This window comes from Mirounga angustirostris, unplaced genomic scaffold (genome assembly GCF_029215605.1).
Source record: "Mirounga angustirostris isolate CCGP_5_RB_7025 unplaced genomic scaffold, mMirAng1.0.hap1 SCAF_9, whole genome shotgun sequence".
Taxonomy (NCBI): Eukaryota; Metazoa; Chordata; class Mammalia; order Carnivora; family Phocidae; genus Mirounga; species Mirounga angustirostris.
The window spans coordinates 30,634,681-30,656,044 of record NW_026991717.1 but is presented as its reverse complement, the minus strand read 5'-3'; the positions used below and the strand labels follow the sequence as shown (position 1 = coordinate 30,656,044).

Below are 21,364 nucleotides of genomic sequence, written 5' to 3'. Positions count from 1 at the left end.
AAGGAAAAGTAAATTTTGTCAGTGGGTCATGAGGTTTCCGGAACCTGGCTATTTTGCCTGTAAGAGGAACAGCACCATCTGTTGGTCAATGGCTCAAAGCATATATTCCATTCTGTAGGACGGCACTCTGTCTCATAGGGGTGTTATTCTACAGGTGGTGCTGTGATTATGACTTCAGGAGGCCATTCCACCAATCTACTAGGTCAATTGTTCTCAGATGATGGGGTATGTGATAAGACTGGTGATATCCAATAACGTGAGTCCATTTCTCTTGCTTTTAAATGAGACCGTTGGTGAGAAGCAACTCATTTAGCATATCATGACAATGAATCATGGAATCAGGACATTCCATAAGTCCACAGATGGTGTTGCTGGCAGAACCATTTTAGATAGGGAAAGAGAAAAAAGTGTCTATTTTAGTGAGGACAAATCTCTGTCCCTCTATGATGGTAGAGGTCCAACATAATCAACATGTCCCCACTGCCCCCAAAGAATCATAACAGGGGCTCAACACTGGCCTCTGCTGTTAGCAGGCTGGGCTTTCTGCCTTGGAGAGGGAAGTCCATGTTGTTGAGCCCAGGCATACCCTTATCCCTGTTGCCGTGGCTGCTAGTACACCGGCCCACTGAACCAGGACTGAGGTGGCTTAATAAAGGAGCTAACGTCAATCACATGGGTCATCCAACTGATAATATCGAGAGCCTTCTCTTCAGTGAATGCTCATTGATAAGCGTTCACCTGAGAAGCAAAAATCCTCATACTATTGGCCAGTTCTGAGAGATCCATCCATATACCTCCTCCATAGATTTCCTTATTACAAATATTCAGTATTGTTCTTGCCAAGCCTCTGAGTAACAGGCATAATAGTTAGCTACTACCCATGAGCCGGAAGAGGTTTATACTTTGGGCCATGTCCTCTTCAGGCAAAACGGACATCCAGATGTGCTGCCCAAAGTTCTCCCCACTGAGAGAGTTGACTTTCACCACTTTCCTTAAGAGTCACTCCTGAATGCGATGGTGACAGTGCAGTGGTCCACTTCCACCCAATGCTAACATACTGTGCAGACCCATCTCTAAATTAGACCCAAGTTTTTTTTCCCCCTGACAGCTGGTTATAGGGAACTCTTCATGAGGCCCTAGAGTCTGAGCCACCTGCCCATGCAACTTCCTTGTGCCCTCCTGACCTGCTCAAGTGTAATCTTTTCTATACCATTTTTAATTGATGATGGTTTGTTGCTGTGTGTGCCCAATCTTATGGCAGTTCAAGAATGGTAGCTGAGATCACATCAATCTTGATGTCGTCAAGACCCAGTCTCTACTAGAATTCAGTGCTCTTTCAGCAGAGGAGAACATGGCATTGTGTCAAAACCCTGGCATCCTGTGTTTTGGATCTCTTGTTGGTATTTGCCAGAGGGTCCATACAGCATCCTTACTTGCCACAGACACTTTGGATCTTCTGAATTATTAGGCTTGAGTAGCAGCATAGCAGCTGAACCTGCTGCAGAGCTTTTCGTTTCCCGGGAACACAGGTTTTTCAGTAAATGGGTCAGAGAAATATACCCAAATATGGTATATGTTGCCTCAGTGTGCAAGGTACAGAATTTTGTCTTTCATTTTGAGGCCAGGATTCTCGACTTAATTTTGACATTCGGGCTTGATAATTCTTGGTTGTGGGGAGGTGTCCTGTACATTGCAGGATATTTAGCAGCATCTTTGGCTTCTACCCACTAGATGCCGGTAGCCACTAACTCTTTTACCCCCAACTGGGACAACCAAAAATCTCTCTAGGTTTTGCCTGCTAAATGTTCCCTTGGGGACAGAATTGCCTCTGGTTGAGAACCACTGGTATAGAGAGATATTGCAACAATCCTTTTGCTGAATTTTTGTGTCTCTGGCATTCATGTGTCTTACTAAAAATAGTTGTTGCTTCCTGTTCACCAGGCCAATAGCGTGGTGTTATCAATGTAGTAGATCAGAGTGATGTTCTATGTGATATCCAGATGATCAAGATCCCTGTGGGCTATACCGTGACAACAGTTTGAGAGTCGACATGGCCCTGAAGTAAGATTGTAAAGGTATATTGCTGACAGGTGAAACTTTGCTGTTTCGTGTTAGTAGTCACAGGTTCTTTTGGGAAAGGCTTGGAGAAATATTTATAGTATATAGTTGTGACAATGTTGCAGTGTCCTTCCTTAAGGGGACCCAGTTTCTCCTGTAATCACTGGGCTCTGGGTATGTGGCATAACTTAGATCTGGGAACTAAATGAGAGGTTGTGACTTCCTTTTGTGACAACTCAAGTCAGGTTTCTGTGCAATAGACCTATAGTTTTCCCAGTTGTATATATCAAGTAATACTTTAGTAGACTGCCCATCTATTTCATTCCTAGAGACCTTGTCAAGTCTCTTCAATCATCCTTGGTCTAGAGAGAACAGTCATTGCAGAGTTTTCAAGGATGCCTATGTTTCTCTCACTAATGTTTTCTCAGTGCCTTAATGCCCTCTCGTCCTTTCCAGGAAACATAGTCAGGAAAAGGGTGAGCAGGTTACACATAATAGATCCACTCCAACATTCCCATCACTTTGATGCTTTCACACATTTTACCCTGTGGCTTGACCCTTGTGAATAAGACCTTTTACATTCATTTCTCCACATTATGTGACTGAAGTCCTGGCATCTCAGCTTCATCGAAGTCAACCAACAAAGTAAACCATTAAGGATGCTTCCAGGTGCTCAACTTAGTACATCAAAATCAGAATCTCAGGTAAGGACACCTGTATTGCAACTTAGCCTGGCTCATCAATATATTCTATCTTTTCTGATGTAGCATCCTTAGAATCTACTCCCATAGAGTTTTCTAGGTTACTGCTGATGTAAATACACACGGTATTGCAATTCTTTGAGTGTATAAGTTTTTTTATTTGCCCCTATAATAGACCTTACAATTCTGTCCTGGGTTCCTGGATTTGGTTATAGAAATGGGTTTGGAGGTAATGAGGAGTGGCGGATAGAATGTGAATTTGGAGAGAATAGACATCCCTTTCTTTGCAGGGCAACTGTTGTATACAGGATCTTTAAGCAAGGGAAGGTCAGTTTCCTAAGATGGGAGAGGGATCTGCTGTGGGATACCACTATTTTATACTTCTATTTCATGTAATTTCTTTACATGGATTAAATATAGTCCATGTGAAGTGCTTCAGCATAATACCTGCTACATAGTAAGTGCTCAATAAGAGCTAAGTACCTCTAGTATATTTTTATAGCATAATGATTCAAAGAGGGGCTTTGGAGTCAAACACACCTGGGTTCAAATCCTAGCTCTACTTGGGGCAGCTGGGTGGCTCAGTTGGCTAAGGGACCAACTCTTGATTTTGGCTCAGGTCATGATCTCAGAGTCGTGATATCAAGATTTGCACCGAGCCTGGTGATGGGCCCTGCAATGAGCCCTACATCAGGCTCCTCGCTCAGTGTGGAGTGTGCTTGAGATCCTCTCCCTGTGCCCCTCTCCCTGCTCATGCATGTGCTCTCTCTCATTCTCTTGCAAATAAAAAAATAAAATAGATCTTCAAATCCTAGCTCTACCCATTTCTAGCTGTCTGCCCCAGGAAAAGTAAAATCTGGGGCCTTTGCTGATTTGTAAAATGGTAGAAATTACCTAATTCTCAGGGTTGTTTTCAGATGATATGAGATTTTCTCTATATATAGTTTGCACATTGAAAATGCTTAGGCAAAGATAGCTATTACTATTCCAGTAATAAGGAAAAACTTAAACAGAGGCCCAGGTAGGGAGAGAAAGAGAGGAAGAAGTGAATTTTAGGGTCTCAATGTATTTTATTTTGTCTGGAACATAGGGTGGTTGAGGAAATGGCCTGGAAATGAGGCTGAAGAGGTTATCAGGCCTGATTCAGGCCTTGTGGGCCATGTCAAGGAGCCTGGAGAGATAGTAGAGCTAGTCACACAGCACATGGGACAAGTAGTACAGGCCAGGTTATGGTGCAATAACAAATGTTCCAAGCACCTGAGTGGCTTATGAAAACAAATGCTATGTGTCCACTGGGGAATCATGCAAATACATAATCTGGTTCTATTCCATGTCATCTTCACCTTGGAACCCAGGTTGAGGGAACAACTTTTCTCTGAAATAAATCGCTGGCAGATGGAAAAGAGACATGGTGAACCCATAAGCTGGCTCTTAAAATTTCTGTTTGTAATTGACCCTTCTGCTCACATTTTATTGGCCACAGCAAGTCACATGGTCAAGTCTGCCATCAGTGGGGCTGAGGAAGGGGCATTTTACAGAAGGGCACCAGAATATTTGGCAGAACAATAACTGAAACAGCTTTTGTGGCAAAAGTTAATGAGTGGTAACCCAATTAAAAAATGGGCAAAGGATTTCAATAGACATTTCTCCAGAGACACACACAAATAGCCAATAAGCACATGAATAGCTGTTGAACATCATTAGTCATTAGGAAAATATAAATCACAACCATACTTTATACCCACTAGGATGACTGTAATCCAAAAGACAGACGATATAAAGGCTGAAAAAGATGTGGAGAAATTGGAACCCTCATTAACTGCTGGCAGGAATGTAAAATGGTGCACCTGGTTTTGTAAGTCGTCTGGCAGTTTTTAAAAAAGTTAATCATAGCTACCGTATGACCCAGCAATTCCACTCCTAGGTATATACCCAAGAGAAATGAAAACACATGTCCACCCAAAACTTATACACAAATGTTCATAGCAACATTATTCATAACGATGAAAAAGGGGAGATAACCTAAATGTCCTTCAACTGATGAATGGATAAATCCAATGTGCAATGTGGTATGTCCATACAATGAAATATTATTTGACCACAAAAAAGGATTGGAGTATTGATACATGCTACAGTGTGGTTGTACCTTGAAAACATTATGCTGAGTGGAAGAGGTCAGTCACAAAATATTGTATGATTCCCTTTACATGAAATGTCCAGAATGGGGAATTGAGGGAAAAAGGGCAAGTGACTACTAAGGAGTATGAGGTTTCTTTTTGGGGTGATGAAAATATTCTCAAATTAATTGTAGTGATGGTTGCACAATTCTGTGAATGTATTAAAAACCACTGAACACTTTAAGTAGGTGAATTGTGTGGTATGTAAATTATCTCACAAGGCTGTTTTACCTGTATACAAGAAAGATAATGAGTGGTTTTTTTTTGTTTTTTGTTTTTTTTTGTCTTGTTGGTTTTGAGAGGGTCATGTGGAGGTAACCAGGTACTTAACCATGTAGATCTGGAGCTCAGGAGCAGAAATCAGGCCTGGAGATATATACTGGGAAATATAAAGCACAAAGTTGCTAACTGAGAAAAAGCAATCACCCAGGGAGAGTGTGTCCAGTGGGAAAAGAGAGGGCTTGCACTTATCCCTCAGGGATACCAACACTGAAGAGATGGAAGAAAGAAGAGGAGACTTCAAAAGAGATGAAGAGGGGTGGTTAGAGATGGAAGAGTGAGATCAAGAGAGTAAAGATGAAAGGCAAGGAAAGAGTGTTTCCAGAAGTAAGGAGTGTCAACTAATGCAGAGAAATTAAGTTAGGTCATGATGAATACGTTCATAGCAACTGCAGTTAGGAGATCCCGAGTGACTTTGGAAAGAATGGTTGCCATATGGTGGTAGGGCAGAAACAAGAGTGCAATGACGTGAGTTACTGGATATGAGTTGTAGTTGAGGAAGTAGAGACATTGTTTGGATGATTGAGGAAGTGTAGCGGTGAAAGGCAGATCTGCAGAGAAAAAAAGTAGAGGTTGAAGTGGGGTTTGGTGGGTTGGGTGGGAGATTTCAAGATGGGAGAGGTTGTTTAAATCCTTATGGGAATTAAAGGAGAGGAGAAAAGGAACAGTTGAAAAGAGGAATAAAGCCCCAACCACCTTTTATGAAATTGCAGTATGTTCCCTGATCCATCCTCCTTATGCTACCATAAGCTTATACTCTTAATTGTGAGGTAGACTCCCCTGGATTCCACGACTTCTGCATATTGTGGGTAACAAGGGAGAGGGAAAGGTTGAGTCTGAGTTTCCCAGATGGATGAAAAGTGATGTGGAATATTCATTTGATAATTATGGTCTGCCTTGAGTCTCTTTTCTGTTTTGTTCAGAATTGTGATTTAAACACCGTTCATGTGTTTATTTTGTCTTTGAAGTAGAGAAAACACATCTGTTAGGTCTTTGTACTTTGAGCCTTTCAAGCCTGGAACACAAGAGGGGACGAATAAAGCTTCACTGCGGAGGGTAAGCTGTGCTCGTCGGGCGTAGTCCTGCATGCTTTTCCGAAGCGTTTTCACAAGTACAGATTTTTGTGAGGCGGACTTCCAGGTCGCCAATCTGTGGGACTAACTGGCGGTGAGATGGGCGGAGGAAAGGGACTGAATCCAAGACTGGCTAAAAGCAGCGAGGCGAGCGCAGCCTGGGAAGAGGTCCGGAGAAGCAGCGACGCGGGGACAAGGAAACCTAACCCACGCCCAGCTTCCCGCCTCCGCGGCCGGACGGCGCTAACCCGGCTGCGCCTGCGCGCGGGCGGCCGCGGCGAGGGGCCCCGAGCAGCGCGGCCACTGCTGGGAGTCACGTGGTGCCCCGGGCAGCCGCCCCGCCCCTCCGCAGCCGCCCCGCCCCGCCCCGCCCCTTTCCCGGCGGGACGCTCGGAGCCGCCCCGAACTGCGCAGGGCGGCCGGGGGTGAGTGTCCGCGAGGGGCGCGCGTAGCGCAGACCCGGGAGGGCTTGGGCTGGGGCGCGGGCCGGCAGAATGCGTTGCGGGGTCCAAGGGACAAAATGGCGGCGGGTACTCCCCTTCACCCTCTTCCCTCACCTGGGAGTGCGGGCGGAGAGGGGCAGCGATCTGTGCTGGGGGAGGGGAGCCGCGGCTGCTCGGGAGGGCCGGGGGTTCCTCTCAGGAGGCTTGGGGGGCGGCGGTGGGCAGGCTCCTGGCCTGCCTTGCGGGTTCAGCTGGGGTGTGAGGGACGTGGGACCCTGCGCACCCCACGGCGGGGGAGTGGGCGGGGGACTGCTCACCCCATCACGGGGTGCGCGGCGGCGCGCTTGTCGAGGCTTCTGGAATGTCCAAACTGCAAGGGGCTTCCGGAGGAGACTGCCACCGGCTCTTCATTTGACAGGTGATCGCCATCATCATCTCATTCTCCGCAGGGTTTACCACGCTTTCCCTGCTCGATTATTCGGGTCTTAGTTCTGCCAGGGAAGCAGGGCCGGAATGGTCTCTCCGTCTTACAAATGCATAAACTGAGGCCTGGAGGGCTGAAGAGTTGAACCAATGCCTCGCACCTGGGAGTAATAGGACCCAGCCTTCTGCCTCTGTTAGTGCTCCTTTCCACCACTTCATTCGCGCCTTCTCCCCCCAGCCAGTGAGTGACGGGATTTTTAGAAAGCAGACAGAAAACTGATTCTCTAAGCACCTGCTGCTGTCAAGTGGCTCTCGCTGAGATGGGGCTGCCTGCCTGAGAGCAGCTTCCTGTTGCTGGTGGACTGTATCCCTCATTCTGTTTGTGCCAAGATATTTTCCACGAAAATAGCTATTCATTATAGTCATCTTACCGAATAGATAGCAATTCTTTGTATGTATTATAATTTGTTACAGTTTACACATTGATTTCACCAACATGAACTATTTCACTCTCATAATCCGAGGTGGAAGGGTGGGATAGGCATTATGTTCATTTTATGAATGGGGAAACTGAGGTTCAGAGACCTTATGACTTGCTCCGGGGTCACCCGCTGGTGAATGGTTGATCTGGGATGATGCTTTCCCATCTAGGGTTGGTAATCCGACCATTATCCCACTCTGATTTATATTGGTGCTCTGGCCCTTGTATTTTTTTCTGTGACTTTTCCTCAGAATGTGTTGGATGCAGATTGATTTATGCCACATATGGAAATGATCTGAATAATATCCACTAAGGAATTAATATTTTATTTTTCTTTCAAGATTTTATTTAAATTCAAGTTAGTTCACATATAGTGTAGTATTAGTTTCAGGGGTAGAATTTAGTAATTCATCAGTTTCATATCAACACCCAGTGCTCATTACCTCCTAATGCCCATCACCCAGTCACACCATCCCTCCACCCACCTCCCCTCCAGTAACCCTCAGTGTTCCTTATATTAAAGAGTCTTTTACGGTTTGCCTCCCTCTTTATCTTTATCTTTGTTTTTCCTTCCCTTTCCTTATGTTCATCAGTTTTGCTTCTTAAATCCCACATATAAGTGAAATCATATGGTATTTGTCTTTCTCTGACTGACTTGTTTTGCTTAGCATAATACACACCAGTTCCACCCATATCGTTGCAAATGGCAGGATTTCATTTTTTAGGAATTAATATTTTAATTAATTTAATATTAATCAGAGTCAATTTTTAATATTGGAAAATTTCTTTGTGGGAGGAAGTGTGATAATGATGGCTTTGAAGGCAAATTGATCTGAGTTTGAATCCCAGCCTCACTACTTGTCCTTTGGCAGATTACTTAATTTTTCTGAGTCTTGATTTCCTCATCTATAAAATAGAGATAATATCATTCACCTCATGTGTTTGTTGCTAGCAAGTAACTGAGGTGTCTGTAAAGCATTAAGAACTCCTTCCTCCATAGCTCTCAACAAATGCTTGCCTCTTCTTTCTCCCTGCTCCCTTGTGCTGCATTTTTTAATTCTCTATAGTTAACCACCTTTGGTCAGTCTCCCTGGTGGATTATGCATGGAAGCATAATCAGTGTTACTATACAAATGCATTTATAAATAATTTTGGTGACTAGGGTTCAGAGGATTAGTGTTTTAAACATAGACTTTAAAAATGTCCTTAGGGCTTCATAAATACTTAAGAATCACTAAAAGTTTGATTTGATATTGTTATTAATATCTTCACTTAACCTCTTTCAGGAACGTTTTAACGATAAGATGAGGGGCTTGAGATTCTGTCTTTTCTTTCACCTTCATAACTAACCACAATTCATCCTAATTTTAAAGGAGAAACAAAATTATTTGGGAATCACATGTGAACATTCTTTAAACATTTAGAAAGTGGTGGTGGCATTTAGTGGGAAGTTAAACAGAATTCTCTCTAATGGTGCAATCCTATATCCATTGTGACATTGGCGTTTCTGAAACTGTAGAAGTGATAACTGCAAGTGGCTTGAATAACAAACTAATTAATAAAAATCTCTTTCCAGTTTTATGCTTGGATGGTAACCTTTTTCACAAATATGTTTGGCTTTGACAGTACATCTTATGGGGTATAAACAGCAAAAAGTCCTAGTGGAACCACCTTACAAAATTATTAGGAGGAAATGATTTATAGAAAGTCTGTATTTACTCTGGACATGAAACACTAAAGATTTCATGAAGTTTTGCTAAAATAATGACTACTTTTTAGTAATTTCTTAAAGTAGTAAGTGATGTAGGAAAGACCTTAGGGTTCGAAGCCAATGGCCAAGAAAGAATTCTTGAGATGTCTTTGGTGCAAAAAGATGGTTTTAGTAAAGCTTGGGACAGGACCCATCGGCAGAAAGAGCTGCACTGGGGTCATAAGGAGTGGCCCATTATATCTTTTCAAGCTGGGGTGGGGATTAGGGATAGCGCAAATCTCTTAAGGAATTTTGGAAGCAAGGTTTCCAGGACCTTGAGGGGGCTATTGTTGGGAAAAAGTAATTTATTACTGTTTAGTAAAACCCTAGTCAAGAGACCCTTCACATGTATATCGGTGGGTCATATGCTTGGGGGATGATTGCCAACATGTATCTTGGGGAGTAAAGATAAAGTAAGTTTCCAAAGAAATTTTTATATGTTAAAGTAGACTTACAGGATCCTGGAGGGTCTGGTTAAGATTGCCTTTTGCCCTTAGCAAAGTATTAACATCAAAGCAGCTGAGTCCCTAGAGGAATGTCACTCTGCCTGTTTTAAGGACTTGTCAGTGGGCTGTAGGTAGTAAGGAAATTTAATTTTTCTTTTGCCTTTGTTTCCCACATCGGTAAATTCATTATATATTTTGAAAACATGTGGCTTAGAATAGTAGAATTAATTGCTATGTACCAGTCTATTTCAGTAATTATGTATGCATGGACAATCTTGTCTCATAAAAGCTAACCCCCCTTCATTGTTTTGAAGCAAATCTCAGACATATTTGATTTGTAAAGATTTCAGTTTGTGTTAGGCTTGTTTAATATAGTATTGCAAAAGAAAGGTAGTTTGGTATTTTCAAAGAGGCATGCCGGGTTCATGGGAGAAGATAAATGCCTCCTAGTTGATTTATTCATGGTAGTATATATGCGAGTGATCAGAATTGAAAATTTCATTAAACAGCTTGGAACTATAAAATGTCTGTGGTGTTCTTCAAAGTACTTATTTTGCCATAATACATTTATTTTCTACTCAGCAAAGATGTGAACAATTACTGATAGTTTTTGAGTATGCCGACAATGGCATTCTATAAGTACCAGACTCAGGGAAATATTCAGATTTTCTTCAATTTCAGAAAATGCCAGCACATTGAGTGATAGATTTTGTGAACATTGGATATTGCCAAACCCAATTTTTCTAGAATTTATTGGCAAACATGAGAACAATTCATAGATGTACTGTCCTGGCTTCTGTTAGATGGGCCTATATTTTTTAGAGTAGAGTTACTAGCAGGCTTCTCACTGTTTTGAACCTCCCATTTACTTCTTGCCTTTTCAGAACCTGTGTACGTAAACTCAGGTAAAGAAGCGAGTCAGGCCTTTGCTGGCATTTGAGCCAATCTTCCCATTTCCATTTGTAGGACTCTCAGGTGTCTCCACAGACTTTCTGGGACTGTAGGGCAGGCTAGGACAAGTGAGACTTCAGTTTATCACTGGCAGCAGCTTGTTCAGAAATCTCTGGGCCAGTCAGTCCTAGTGTCTGTTCCCTGTTTACTGACTTGTTTTTGTTGTTGTTGTTTTGTGCTCCATTTTCTGCTTGCCCATTGTTTCACTGTAGCCTAGAGTTTCTCAAATTTACTTGAATAGCACTGCCAATATTTGCCATATCCATTTTTTATATTAACTGATTGTTTATGACAGTGTTATAAATTTTCTTTTAAAATGGAAGTAAAGGTTTTAGAGAAAAATGTTATAGAAATAATAGTATAGGTGGTAGATATGGCAAATATGAAAGTAGTAACTGAATGCTTGAAATTTTGGAAGTTCTGGATTAGGTATTAGGGTTTTTTTTGTTTTTTGTTTTTATTATGTTATGTTATTCACCATACAGTACATCATTCATTTTTGATGGAGTGTTCCATGATTCATTGTTTGCGTATAGCACCCAGTGTTCCATGCAGTATGTGCCCTCCTTAATACCTGTCACCGGGCTAACTCATCCCCCCACCCCTCTCCACTCTAAACCCCTCAGTTTGTTTCTCAGAGTCCATAGTCTCTCATGGTTCATCTCCCCCTCCAATATCCCCCCCTTCATTTTTCCCTTCCTTCTCCTAATGTCCTCCATGCTATTCCTTATGTTCCACAAATAAGTGAAACCATATGATAATTGACTTCCTCTGCTTGACTTATTTCATTTAGCATAATCTCCTCCAGTCCCATCCATGTTGATGTAAAAGTTGGGTATTCATCCTTTCTAATGGCTGAGTAATATTCCATTGTATATATGGACCACATCTTCTTTATCCATTTGTCTATTGAAGGGCATCTTGGCTCTTTCCACAGTTTGGCTATTGTGGAGATTGCTGCTGTGAACATTGGGGTGCATATGGCCCTTCTTTTCATTACATCTGTACTTTGGGGTAAATAGCCAGTAGTGCAATTGCTGGGTCATAGGGTAGCTCTATTTTTAATTTTTTGAGGAACCCCTACACTGTTTTCCAAAGTGGCTGCACCAACTTGCTTTCAGGGTTTTTAAAAATAGCTTTATTGAGATATATCTCACATACCATAAAATTTAGCCATTAAAGTATATACTTCAGTGGTTTTTAGTGTATTCACAGATTTGTGTAACCATCACCACAATTTACTTTAGAACATTTTCAGAACCCCAGTGTGAAACTCCGTAACAGCCATTCCCCATTCCTGACCTCCCTCGCTTCTCCATCCTACTTCCTGCACCAGCCCTAGGCAACCACTCATCTTTTTTTTCTCTATGGATTTGTCTATTCTGGCATTTCATATTAATAAAATCATATTTGGACTTTTGTGCCTAGCTTCTTCCATTTAGCATAATGTTTTCAATGTTCATCCACGTTGTAGCATGTATCAGCACTACCTTTTTTTTTTTTTAACACTTTATTTTTTTAGGGCAGTTTTAGGGTCACAGCCAAATTGAGAGGAAAGTACAGAGACTTCCCATATCCTCCCTGCCTCTACTTATGCATAGCTTCCCCCTTTTTCAACATCCCCCACCAGAGTGGTATGTTTGTTACAATTGATTTAACTTATATTGACAAGTCCCTATCACACCAAAGTCTATAGTTTACATTTGTATTTACTCTTGGTGTTGTATTTATGGGTTTGGACAAATGTGTAATGACATGTATTGTATCCACCATTATAGTATCATAAAGAATACTTTCGCTGCCCTGAAAATTTTGTGTTCTGCCTATTTATCCCTCCTTCTTCCTAACTGCTGTAACACTTGATCTTTTCCTTGTCTCCATAGTTTTGACTTTTTCAGAAACTTTATGTCTTTATGGCTGAATAATATTTTATTGTGTGGATATACCACATTCTATTTATCCACCAGTTGATGGACATTTGGATTGTTTCACTTTTTGAATATAATGAATAATGCTGCTATAAACATTTGTATGCAAGTTTTTGTGTGGACATGTTTTCATTTCTCTTGGATATATACCTAGCAGTGGAATTGCTGGGTCATATGGGAACTCTAACTTTTTGAGGAACTGCCAGACTGTTTACAAAACCAGCTACAGCATATTACATTCCCAGAAAGCTGTGTATGTTACCTCCAGTTTTTCCACATCCTCTCCAATACTTGTTATTGTTTGTCTTTTGAATTATAGCCATCCTAGTGGGTGTGAAGTGGTATCTTATTGTGCTTGTGATTTGTATATCTGTAATATTCAACATCTTTTTGTGTTATTAGGTATTTATATATCTATTTTGGAAAAATGAGGACATAGCCTTTAAACCTCTTCATCTTTATAGATGAAAATACTGATACTCAAAAGAGATTAAATGACTTCTCAAGGTCACATAGCCAGTGCTTTGGTTGATTCCATTGTCTCTATATACTCTTTCCACTATATCATGCTTTCTCCTACTTTTTAGAAGTAAAGAATACAGATGAAATGGTCTGGAAATTCAGATGTAAAAGATCTCTGTCAGCTGGGGATGTCAGAATAGGCTTTTTGAAGATGACTTTTGAGTTGATCTGGAACAACTGGAAGGCTTTGAATATGTAGGAGGGTGAGAGCAGGACAACATGGTGAGCAAATATTCTTTAGCATGGGCTTTATTTATTAGTAAATAAGTATTTAATGCCTACTCAATGCCAGGCACTGTTCTAGGTACTGAGGCCATAGCGCTAACAAAACCAACAAACACCGTGAAGCTTATGTTCTTGTAGGGAGAGATGGACACTATACCAATTAAGTAAATAATATAAGGTGATAAATGCTCTAGAGAAGTGGGATAGGGAGTGTCAGGGGTGGGAGTCAGAATAAATAGGTTGCAATTTAATTTAATTTTATTTTATTTAAAGATTTTACTTTACTTTTTTAAAGTAATCTTTACACCCAACATGGGGCTTGAACTCAACAACCCTGAGATCAGGAGTTGCATGCTCTACTGACTGAGCCAGCCAGGCACCCTTGAATGAGTTGCAGTAATAGAGTGTTTGAGAAGGCCTCGCTGAGGAAGTGACATGTGAGCAAAGATGGAGTAAATCTTGAGTGTTCCAAGTAAGTACAAAGCCCTGAGGCAGGTGTGTGTCTGGCCATTTGGGGGAACATAAAGAAGCCATTGTGGCTGGAGTGGAATGAACATCAAAGAGGAGAGGAGTTGAGGTATGGTCAGAGAGGTATGAATATGATAGGCTACTGTGAGGACTTTGGCTTTTACTCTGAGATGGAGAGGAATTGGAGAGTTGTGAACAGAGGCACTGCATGTAAAAACAGAACAGTTTAAATGAGATATAGTTCATACATCATATAATTCAGCCATTTAAAACTTTTTTACATTAATTAATTTGACAGAGGGAGGCAGGGAGAGAGAGAGCATGAGCACAAGTAGGGGGAGCTGCAGAGAGAGAGGGAGAAGCAGGCTCCCCGCTGAGCAGGGAGCCCAACATGGGGCTCAATCCCAGGCCCCTGGGATTGTGACCTGAGCCAAAGGCAGACACTTAACTGACTGAACCACCCAGGTGCCGGCAATTCAGTCATTTAAAAAATGGCTTTTAGCATATTCACAGAGTTGTGCAATCATCACCATAATGGATTTTAGAACATTTCGTCATCCCCAAAAGAAACCCCATCAGTCATTCCCATTTTTCTCCAACTCCCTAGCCCTAGGCAACCAATAATCTGTTTTCTGACTCTATGGATTTGCCTATTCTAGACATTACCTATAAATTATATAATATATTGTCTTTTGTGACTGGCTTCTTTCACTTAGCATAATGTTTTTAAGGTGCCTCCATGTTGTAGCATGTATAATCACTTTATTCCTTTTTATGGCCCAATAATATTCCATTGTATGGGTTGTTTCCACTTTTGGCCATTATGTATAATGCTGCTATGAATACTTGGATGTAAGTTTTTATGTGGACATGTGTTTTCATTTGAGGTGCTGCATTTTAAAATGAGCAGATTCACTTGGCAATGGATAAGTTACCTAGGCTCCCATCCCTGAAGCACCTAGGTTCTAACTGCTACTTTCTTTTCTTTGTTCATTATAGGGTTAGGCCATTCTTTCTAGCAATATCTCTGGCCCTTTTTGTTCTATCTAGGTTTCTGCTTTGGGTTTCTTTGAGTAAAGGTTTGGCCACATTATGTTGATATCCTGAAAAGTAAGATCTGTTCTATGTGGAGGCTTATGTAATAGTAATTAAAATATTTTGATAAAATCTGTTTTCCGAAGTTCCTAAGAAGAGGTACAATGTTTTATATACTAGTTGTCATTCATTAGTGGGTCATAAATCAATTTAATGAAAGCAGCATTTGAAAAATGAGAAGGATATGTCAGAATGCATCTCACACAATAGGGATAAACATTAGGAAATTTTGTTTCAGTTAAACATATATTTGTGAACTGAGTAAGGATATACTGTATGTGTGTTGTGTGCACTATATAAATGGTAGTAAAAAAAAAGTCTCTGCATTGAGATCTCATAGACTATTCATTTAATTAACGGTGTTTCTCTTCTATTTAACTTAAAAAAATTTGGGGGGAGGACCTTAAGGTATTCTTAAGTATGGAATATTTAAAACATGCTATATTATATCCAAACAGGCAGTATAAAGGAGCAATTTTATTTTTCGTTGTTTAATGTAATGATAAACTTGTGATGAAACTTGTATCTTTTTAAGTATAAATATTTTTGACAATGTTATGAGTAAGAGTATATATATATATATATATATTTTATTGTAGGAGTCACACCCCAGGGGTTTCTGTGGTAAATGAGCTTCTTGGCATACAAGGAAATTAAAGAATGATGGTAAGTGATCGAGCTACCTTAAATTCTAACCTTAGTTTTTTTGTCCTCCTTTCCTTACATCTCTTTTTCATTTAGTATCTTTGCAATATACCCTAGAGCATCAGAGATCTTTATTTCCTTTAACAACTTCATAGTATTTCCTATTGATTTGTCTTGTTTTTAAACAGCTCTAATGGGCAAAGTGTAGTAAAGCACTGCTAGTCTGCCAACCGTGGCTTTAAGGAATGTGGCCAAAAACCCGAGAGTAAATTAAAAATGCCTGTGATCATCCTTAACAGATAATTCATACAATGAAAGTATGTTCACTGTACTTGTAGAATTCTTGAGCTTCTTATTCAGAACCATAGTAGTAACATTACCATAATTCTAACAAGTAAGAATTGAAAGCTGATAGCTGGATAGGGAAGAAGAGAAAATAATTGAGAATTAAGCTTTTGTGTTCTGTCTAATCATCAGGAAGTAAAGAACTCAAAAAGTCTAAAAAGCACTTTGGTCTGGGCCCATTTATCTTACAGCTACATCCTCTGTACTTGTATAGCTCCCGAGGGCATATTATAATATCATACAAAAGTTGCTCATAGTGATAACCTGAAAATACCAAGAAAAGAGGAAGTTCCTTCAGTAGCCTCCGTTTAAAAGTCAGGGAAGTATGATTTGGAGATTTTTATCCAAAATGGTAAAATGGAAAAAATTTGTGCTTAGCAGGGCAAACTTTATAGATTTATGTTGAATGCCTCATTTCCCAATGATGTTCATTTATTCATGATATACTTATTTCAGTCATTCATGATTTCTTTATCATGCCAATTTTTCATCATTCATGGGGAAGATAGATGGTAAATACAATGATGTTCATTTATTCATGATATACTTATTTCAGTCATTCATGATTTCTTTATCATGCCAATTATTCGTCATTCATGGGGGAAGATAGATGGTAAATATGTAATTATAGGATTTGAAATGTAATTGTGAGATGTACTACAAAAGAGTACAGGTTGGTTCAAGCATTTAAAAGTGGTCCTGGCTAAGTCTGGGGGTTAAAGTACTTCATTCTGAGAGAGTTACTTTTTAAGTTGAGACTTGAAAGACCAGTAGGTTTTAGTTGGGCTGGGGGGAATACCGTGTTAGCATGCTTTCAGTAGCACATGCTCAACAGTGTCACCAAGGATTTGGTAAATTATATTTTTCAAGGAATTTGTGCATTATATCAAATATTGTAAGTTGATATGTTAGTTATAATATCCTTTTACCTTTTTAAAGCCTGGAGGTTTTAGAATCTGTAGTGATGTTCCTTTATTATTCCTCATATTGGTTATTCTTTCATTAGTGTTTTCAAATAACCCATTTTAGGTTTTATTATTAGTTTTTCACTGTCATATGTTTGTCTTGTATTTTATTGGTTTTTGCTGCTTATCATTTCCTTCTTTTTTTGGAATTAATATGCTACTCTTTCTAGCTTCTTGAAATAGAGACTCAGATCATTGATTTTTAGCTTTTTGTCATTATATCATTTTATGGCTATACATTTTCCTTTAAGCATGGCTTTGGCTGCTGTACAAGTACTAGTGTGTCATATTTTTATTATGATTCAATTGAAAATATTTTAAAATTTCCAATGTGATTTCTTTGATCTGTAAGTTATTTAGAAATGTATTGCTTAATTTCCAAACATGAGGATTTTTCTGGTTATCTCTCTTTGGTACTTTCTATTCTTTGAAATTTAGTGAGGCCTGCTTTATGACCCAGGGTATCTACAGTCTGGAAAATAACATACACTTGAAAAGAATGTATATTCTACCATTGTTGAATGTTGGGTTCCAGATATGTCAAATATGTCAAGTTTGTTAATTATGTTATTCAAGTTTTCTGTATTGTTACTTAACTGTTTTTGTCTCCTTATTCTGCCAGCTTCTTAAAGAGGTATGTTAAAATCTTCCATGGTGATAGTGTTTTTTCCTATTTCAATTTTTCCTTATATGTTATTAGATACACATTAAGAATTATTATAATGCACTGGTTGATGAATCTTTTACACTTATGAAATATCATTCTATCTCTAGTGGTAATCCTTGCCTTAAAAGTCTGCTTTGTTTAATATTAATATAGCTACCATCCTTTTTTTAAATTTTATTTTAATTCCAGCATAGTTAACATATAGCATTATATTAGTTTCAGGTGTACAATATAATGATTCAGCAATTCTATATATTATTCAGTTTGTTTCTTTTGTTTTTTGTCCATTTGTTTTATTTCTTAATTTCACATATGAATGAAATCATATGGTATTTGTCTTTCTCTACCTGATGACTTTTTTTTTTAATGATTTTATTTTTTAGTTTATTTTAGAGAGAGAGAGAGCATGAGCGGGGGAGAGGGGAGAGGGAGAAGCAGACTCTGCGCTGAGCACGGAGCCTGATAGATGGGGCTTGATCTCACGACCCTGAGATCATGGCTGAGCCGAAATCAAGAGTCAGACAGTTAACTGACTGAGCCACCCAATCTAGGTGCCTCTCAATCTGGTCTTTTAATTTTCTGGGCCATATTAAGTAGACTCACCTTAAAATCTTTGTCTTATAGCTCCATTATTTGGATCATGTGTGGGTATATTTCTATTTTCTGGGTTTTTTCCCCTGATTTTCAGATATTTGACATGTTTCATAGTGTGTCATAATTTTTGATTGGGTGCAGATATTATATGTGAATAATTTATTAGATAAGATGATAATATATTCCCTAGAAAAGATGATAAGATGCCTAAGATGGTAGTATATTCCCTAGAAAATTTAGTTTTGTTTTTGGCAATGGCTAGGGACACTAGCAGTCATAGTTTAATCCTGCCAGATATTGAAATGATTCAAAATTGGCTCTGTTTTTTTGTGAGGGCTTATCTATTTCTAGTTTACCCTTATTCTAAGGGGATGGAACTTCAAGGTTTCAACCTAACGCCTGCGATGGCCCTGGACAGATTTTGTTTCTGTACTTTTGCAAGTCTATCAAACTCTGGTCAACTTTTCTGTCTTGGCTGTGTCCGTTGGAATTGCCAGGTGCCTCTGGGACAAGAGCAGACCTGATTGCTGGACTCACCTCTTTAAATTTCTTATTTTTCCTGATCTTGCCCTATGATTGCTTGCTTCCTTCACTTTTTTCTGGTGCTTTAAACAGAAGTTTAAAAAATATTTTGTTCAGCTCTTACAGTTTTTCTCAAGTGGATGGTTGGTCTGAATTACCTAGCCCTATATAAGCAGAAGGGAAGTTTATTTCTTATTCGCATAATAGTTCAGTGCAGGTATTTAGCAGTCAGCCTTTCACATTGTAATTCAGGGACCAACTCTATTTTTGTCTTTTTCCTCATTCTCTAGAGTTCTGTGTTGGATCTTCTGCATCTGGCCAGTAAGTGGGAGAAAAGAGAGAGAGAATATAAATGGTGATATATGAGATTTTCTTTATAAGCCAGGCCTGGTAATGACTTACCTTATTTTTGCCTATATTTTAGTGTGCAGAATTTAGTCATATGGCCATCTCTCTGCAAGAGCCCAGTGAGTGTTATATAGCTTTGTAGCAGGACAAAAATTTAGTGGTTTTGGTGAACATATTGTCTCTGTCACAGAGGCTGTTATAATAATTTATGTTTGACATGATGATGGCTCAGATTCAGGTGATATTAGTGGATTTACAATTTCAAGATATATTTAGGAGATAGAATTGGTAAGATTCGATATCTGTTCTAACAGAGATCTCAAAACAAAGTAGCTCATACAAGATTGAAGTTTATTTTTGTCCCTTGTGATAGTCTGGACAGCCTTAGTTGATCTAGGGCTTTACTTTACCTTTAGAAAGATGTGAAATGTCAGTAAGGTCTGACAAAGTTATCATAGGTTGCTGTACAGAATTCCAGCTCCACATCCTATATTAGGGAAATTGTACCAGTTACTCAGTTTCTCAGATAAGTTTGTGGTTTGTTAAAAGTATACATAAGTGCTACCACTCTTAGAATTTTAATGTACTCCTGGTGTTCAGTGACTGGTAATCTTGTCTTCATACTACTTAAAATATGAAGGGCTTTAGTAGTGGGAATTTAAAAGAAAGGGTCTTTCCTGAATTATTTAGAAAGCTGAAAAACCATTTTAAAAAAGAAGGGAAATAGTTTTATGAGCAAGTAGTATTATGGATGGATTTTGAAGAACTTGTGAGAAGTAGTAACTTTAATGGAGGTACAAACATAAAAATTTAATAAATAGTGCTTGAAGCCAGTTTAGGATTATGAACAAAGTTGCTTAAAGTAGAGATTATTTAGTTTTTTTTTAGCCTTAGCAGATAGGTTAAAAATTTCTTTTCCCAATCTAGGAGCAAGTCTCAGAAATTATATACTTAAATCATAAACTGTAAGTGTTAAACATAAAAACTTTCACTTAGGACTGATGTTTATGCTTTTTATTGAAACATTTAGTATTTGAACAAGCCTCTGCAAAATCTCCATATGGCACTAGGTGGCACACTGTGACTTTGGGATGAAAATAGTATATTTTGTTTAAGTCTCCTGGAAGAACCTAGATGAAAATTCTGTTTGAAATAGACATCTGTAATGTTATGAAGTATCTCAGAGTCATTTATTGAATAGCAAACCCTGATGCTTAGATTAAAATGCTTAAAACTATTGTATTTAAGTTACTACTGACATCTTTATAACAATAGGGTTATTAAAAATGACTAGAATTCGTGAGTTATTGAAAAGAGGTCACTTAGCATATGTTACAGAATGCACCTGTGATTTTATGGAAAAATGGTTTTCAGTCAGATGTTGTAGTAAGATGAATGTTATGATATTTTTGCATGTGAAGTACTAGAATTAAGAATTAAAACAAAGTCTTGAGTTGGTGATAGCTTTTTCTTTGAATTTGTGTATGTGTACTAAGAATAAAAGAACTAACTTTGGGGTGCCTGGGTGGCTCAGTTGGTTAAATGTCTGCCTTTAGCTCAGGTCATGATCTTAGGGTCCTGGGATGGAGCCCCGTATGGGGCTCCCTGCCCAGCAGGGAGTCTGCTTCTCCCTCTGCACCCTGCCCCCGGCTTGTGCACATACTTTCTCTCTCTCAAATAAATAAATAAAAGTCTTTAAAAAGAGAACCAACTTTGCAAAATTTATGGTAGAATTGAAACATTTATAGAAGAAAAGAATATTAGATTTCAAGTTTTCTGTTTTAGCATTATTATAGCATTGCTATCTTGTGATCACTTTAGTTCTTAGAAATTCATCACTTTATGAAGACTCTTAGAGAATAATGTATAGAATAATGCATTTTATGATATATATATCTCCTTATATCTACCTATAAGATTTTATGTGATTGCATAATTATCTGAAATTATCTGAAAAAGAGCTGAAAAGTAGGCCACCTATTTAAACTTGTTCATCTGGCCTATAAGGAATAGTGATACTTCTTGCTTAAAACAATGCTTAGGTAATTTAAATGGTAGATGCCAACTAAATTATTTATAGAGCTAATAATCACTGGGAGATGTGTTTAATCCAAAAAAAGGAGATTTTATAGTGTTAACTTGATTGGAAAATATGGGAATAGAGATGATTCAAGAATTTTGCACAGGATGGAGCTGAAATAGTGGTTGCAGATTAATGAGTTTCAGCATAAGTTTATGAATTAGGTAAGTAGATGCCA

General features: G+C 39.0%; 1 protein-coding gene across 8 annotated transcripts in view; it reads left to right on the top strand.

Moving 5' to 3' along the window:
- The first annotated feature begins 6,639 nt into the window (after positions 1–6,639).
- The window catches only part of SCAPER (S-phase cyclin A associated protein in the ER), a 539,097-nt gene continuing 524,372 nt past the window's right edge, over positions 6,640–21,364 (top strand). For 4 of the 8 annotated variants that reach the window (XM_064570081.1, XM_064570083.1, XM_064570082.1 and 1 more), the window contains exons 1-2: positions 6,640–6,713; positions 15,620–15,686. In XM_064570081.1, coding sequence (XP_064426151.1) covers positions 15,681–15,686 — 6 coding nt within the window. In that variant the 5' untranslated portion in view covers positions 6,640–6,713; positions 15,620–15,680. Of the gene's footprint in view, positions 6,714–7,076; positions 7,150–7,206; positions 7,396–13,297; positions 13,455–13,752; positions 13,930–15,619; positions 15,687–21,364 lie in introns of those variants that run through there. The other 4 variants (XM_064570077.1, XM_064570078.1, XM_064570080.1 and 1 more) reach the window with 4 other exon arrangements.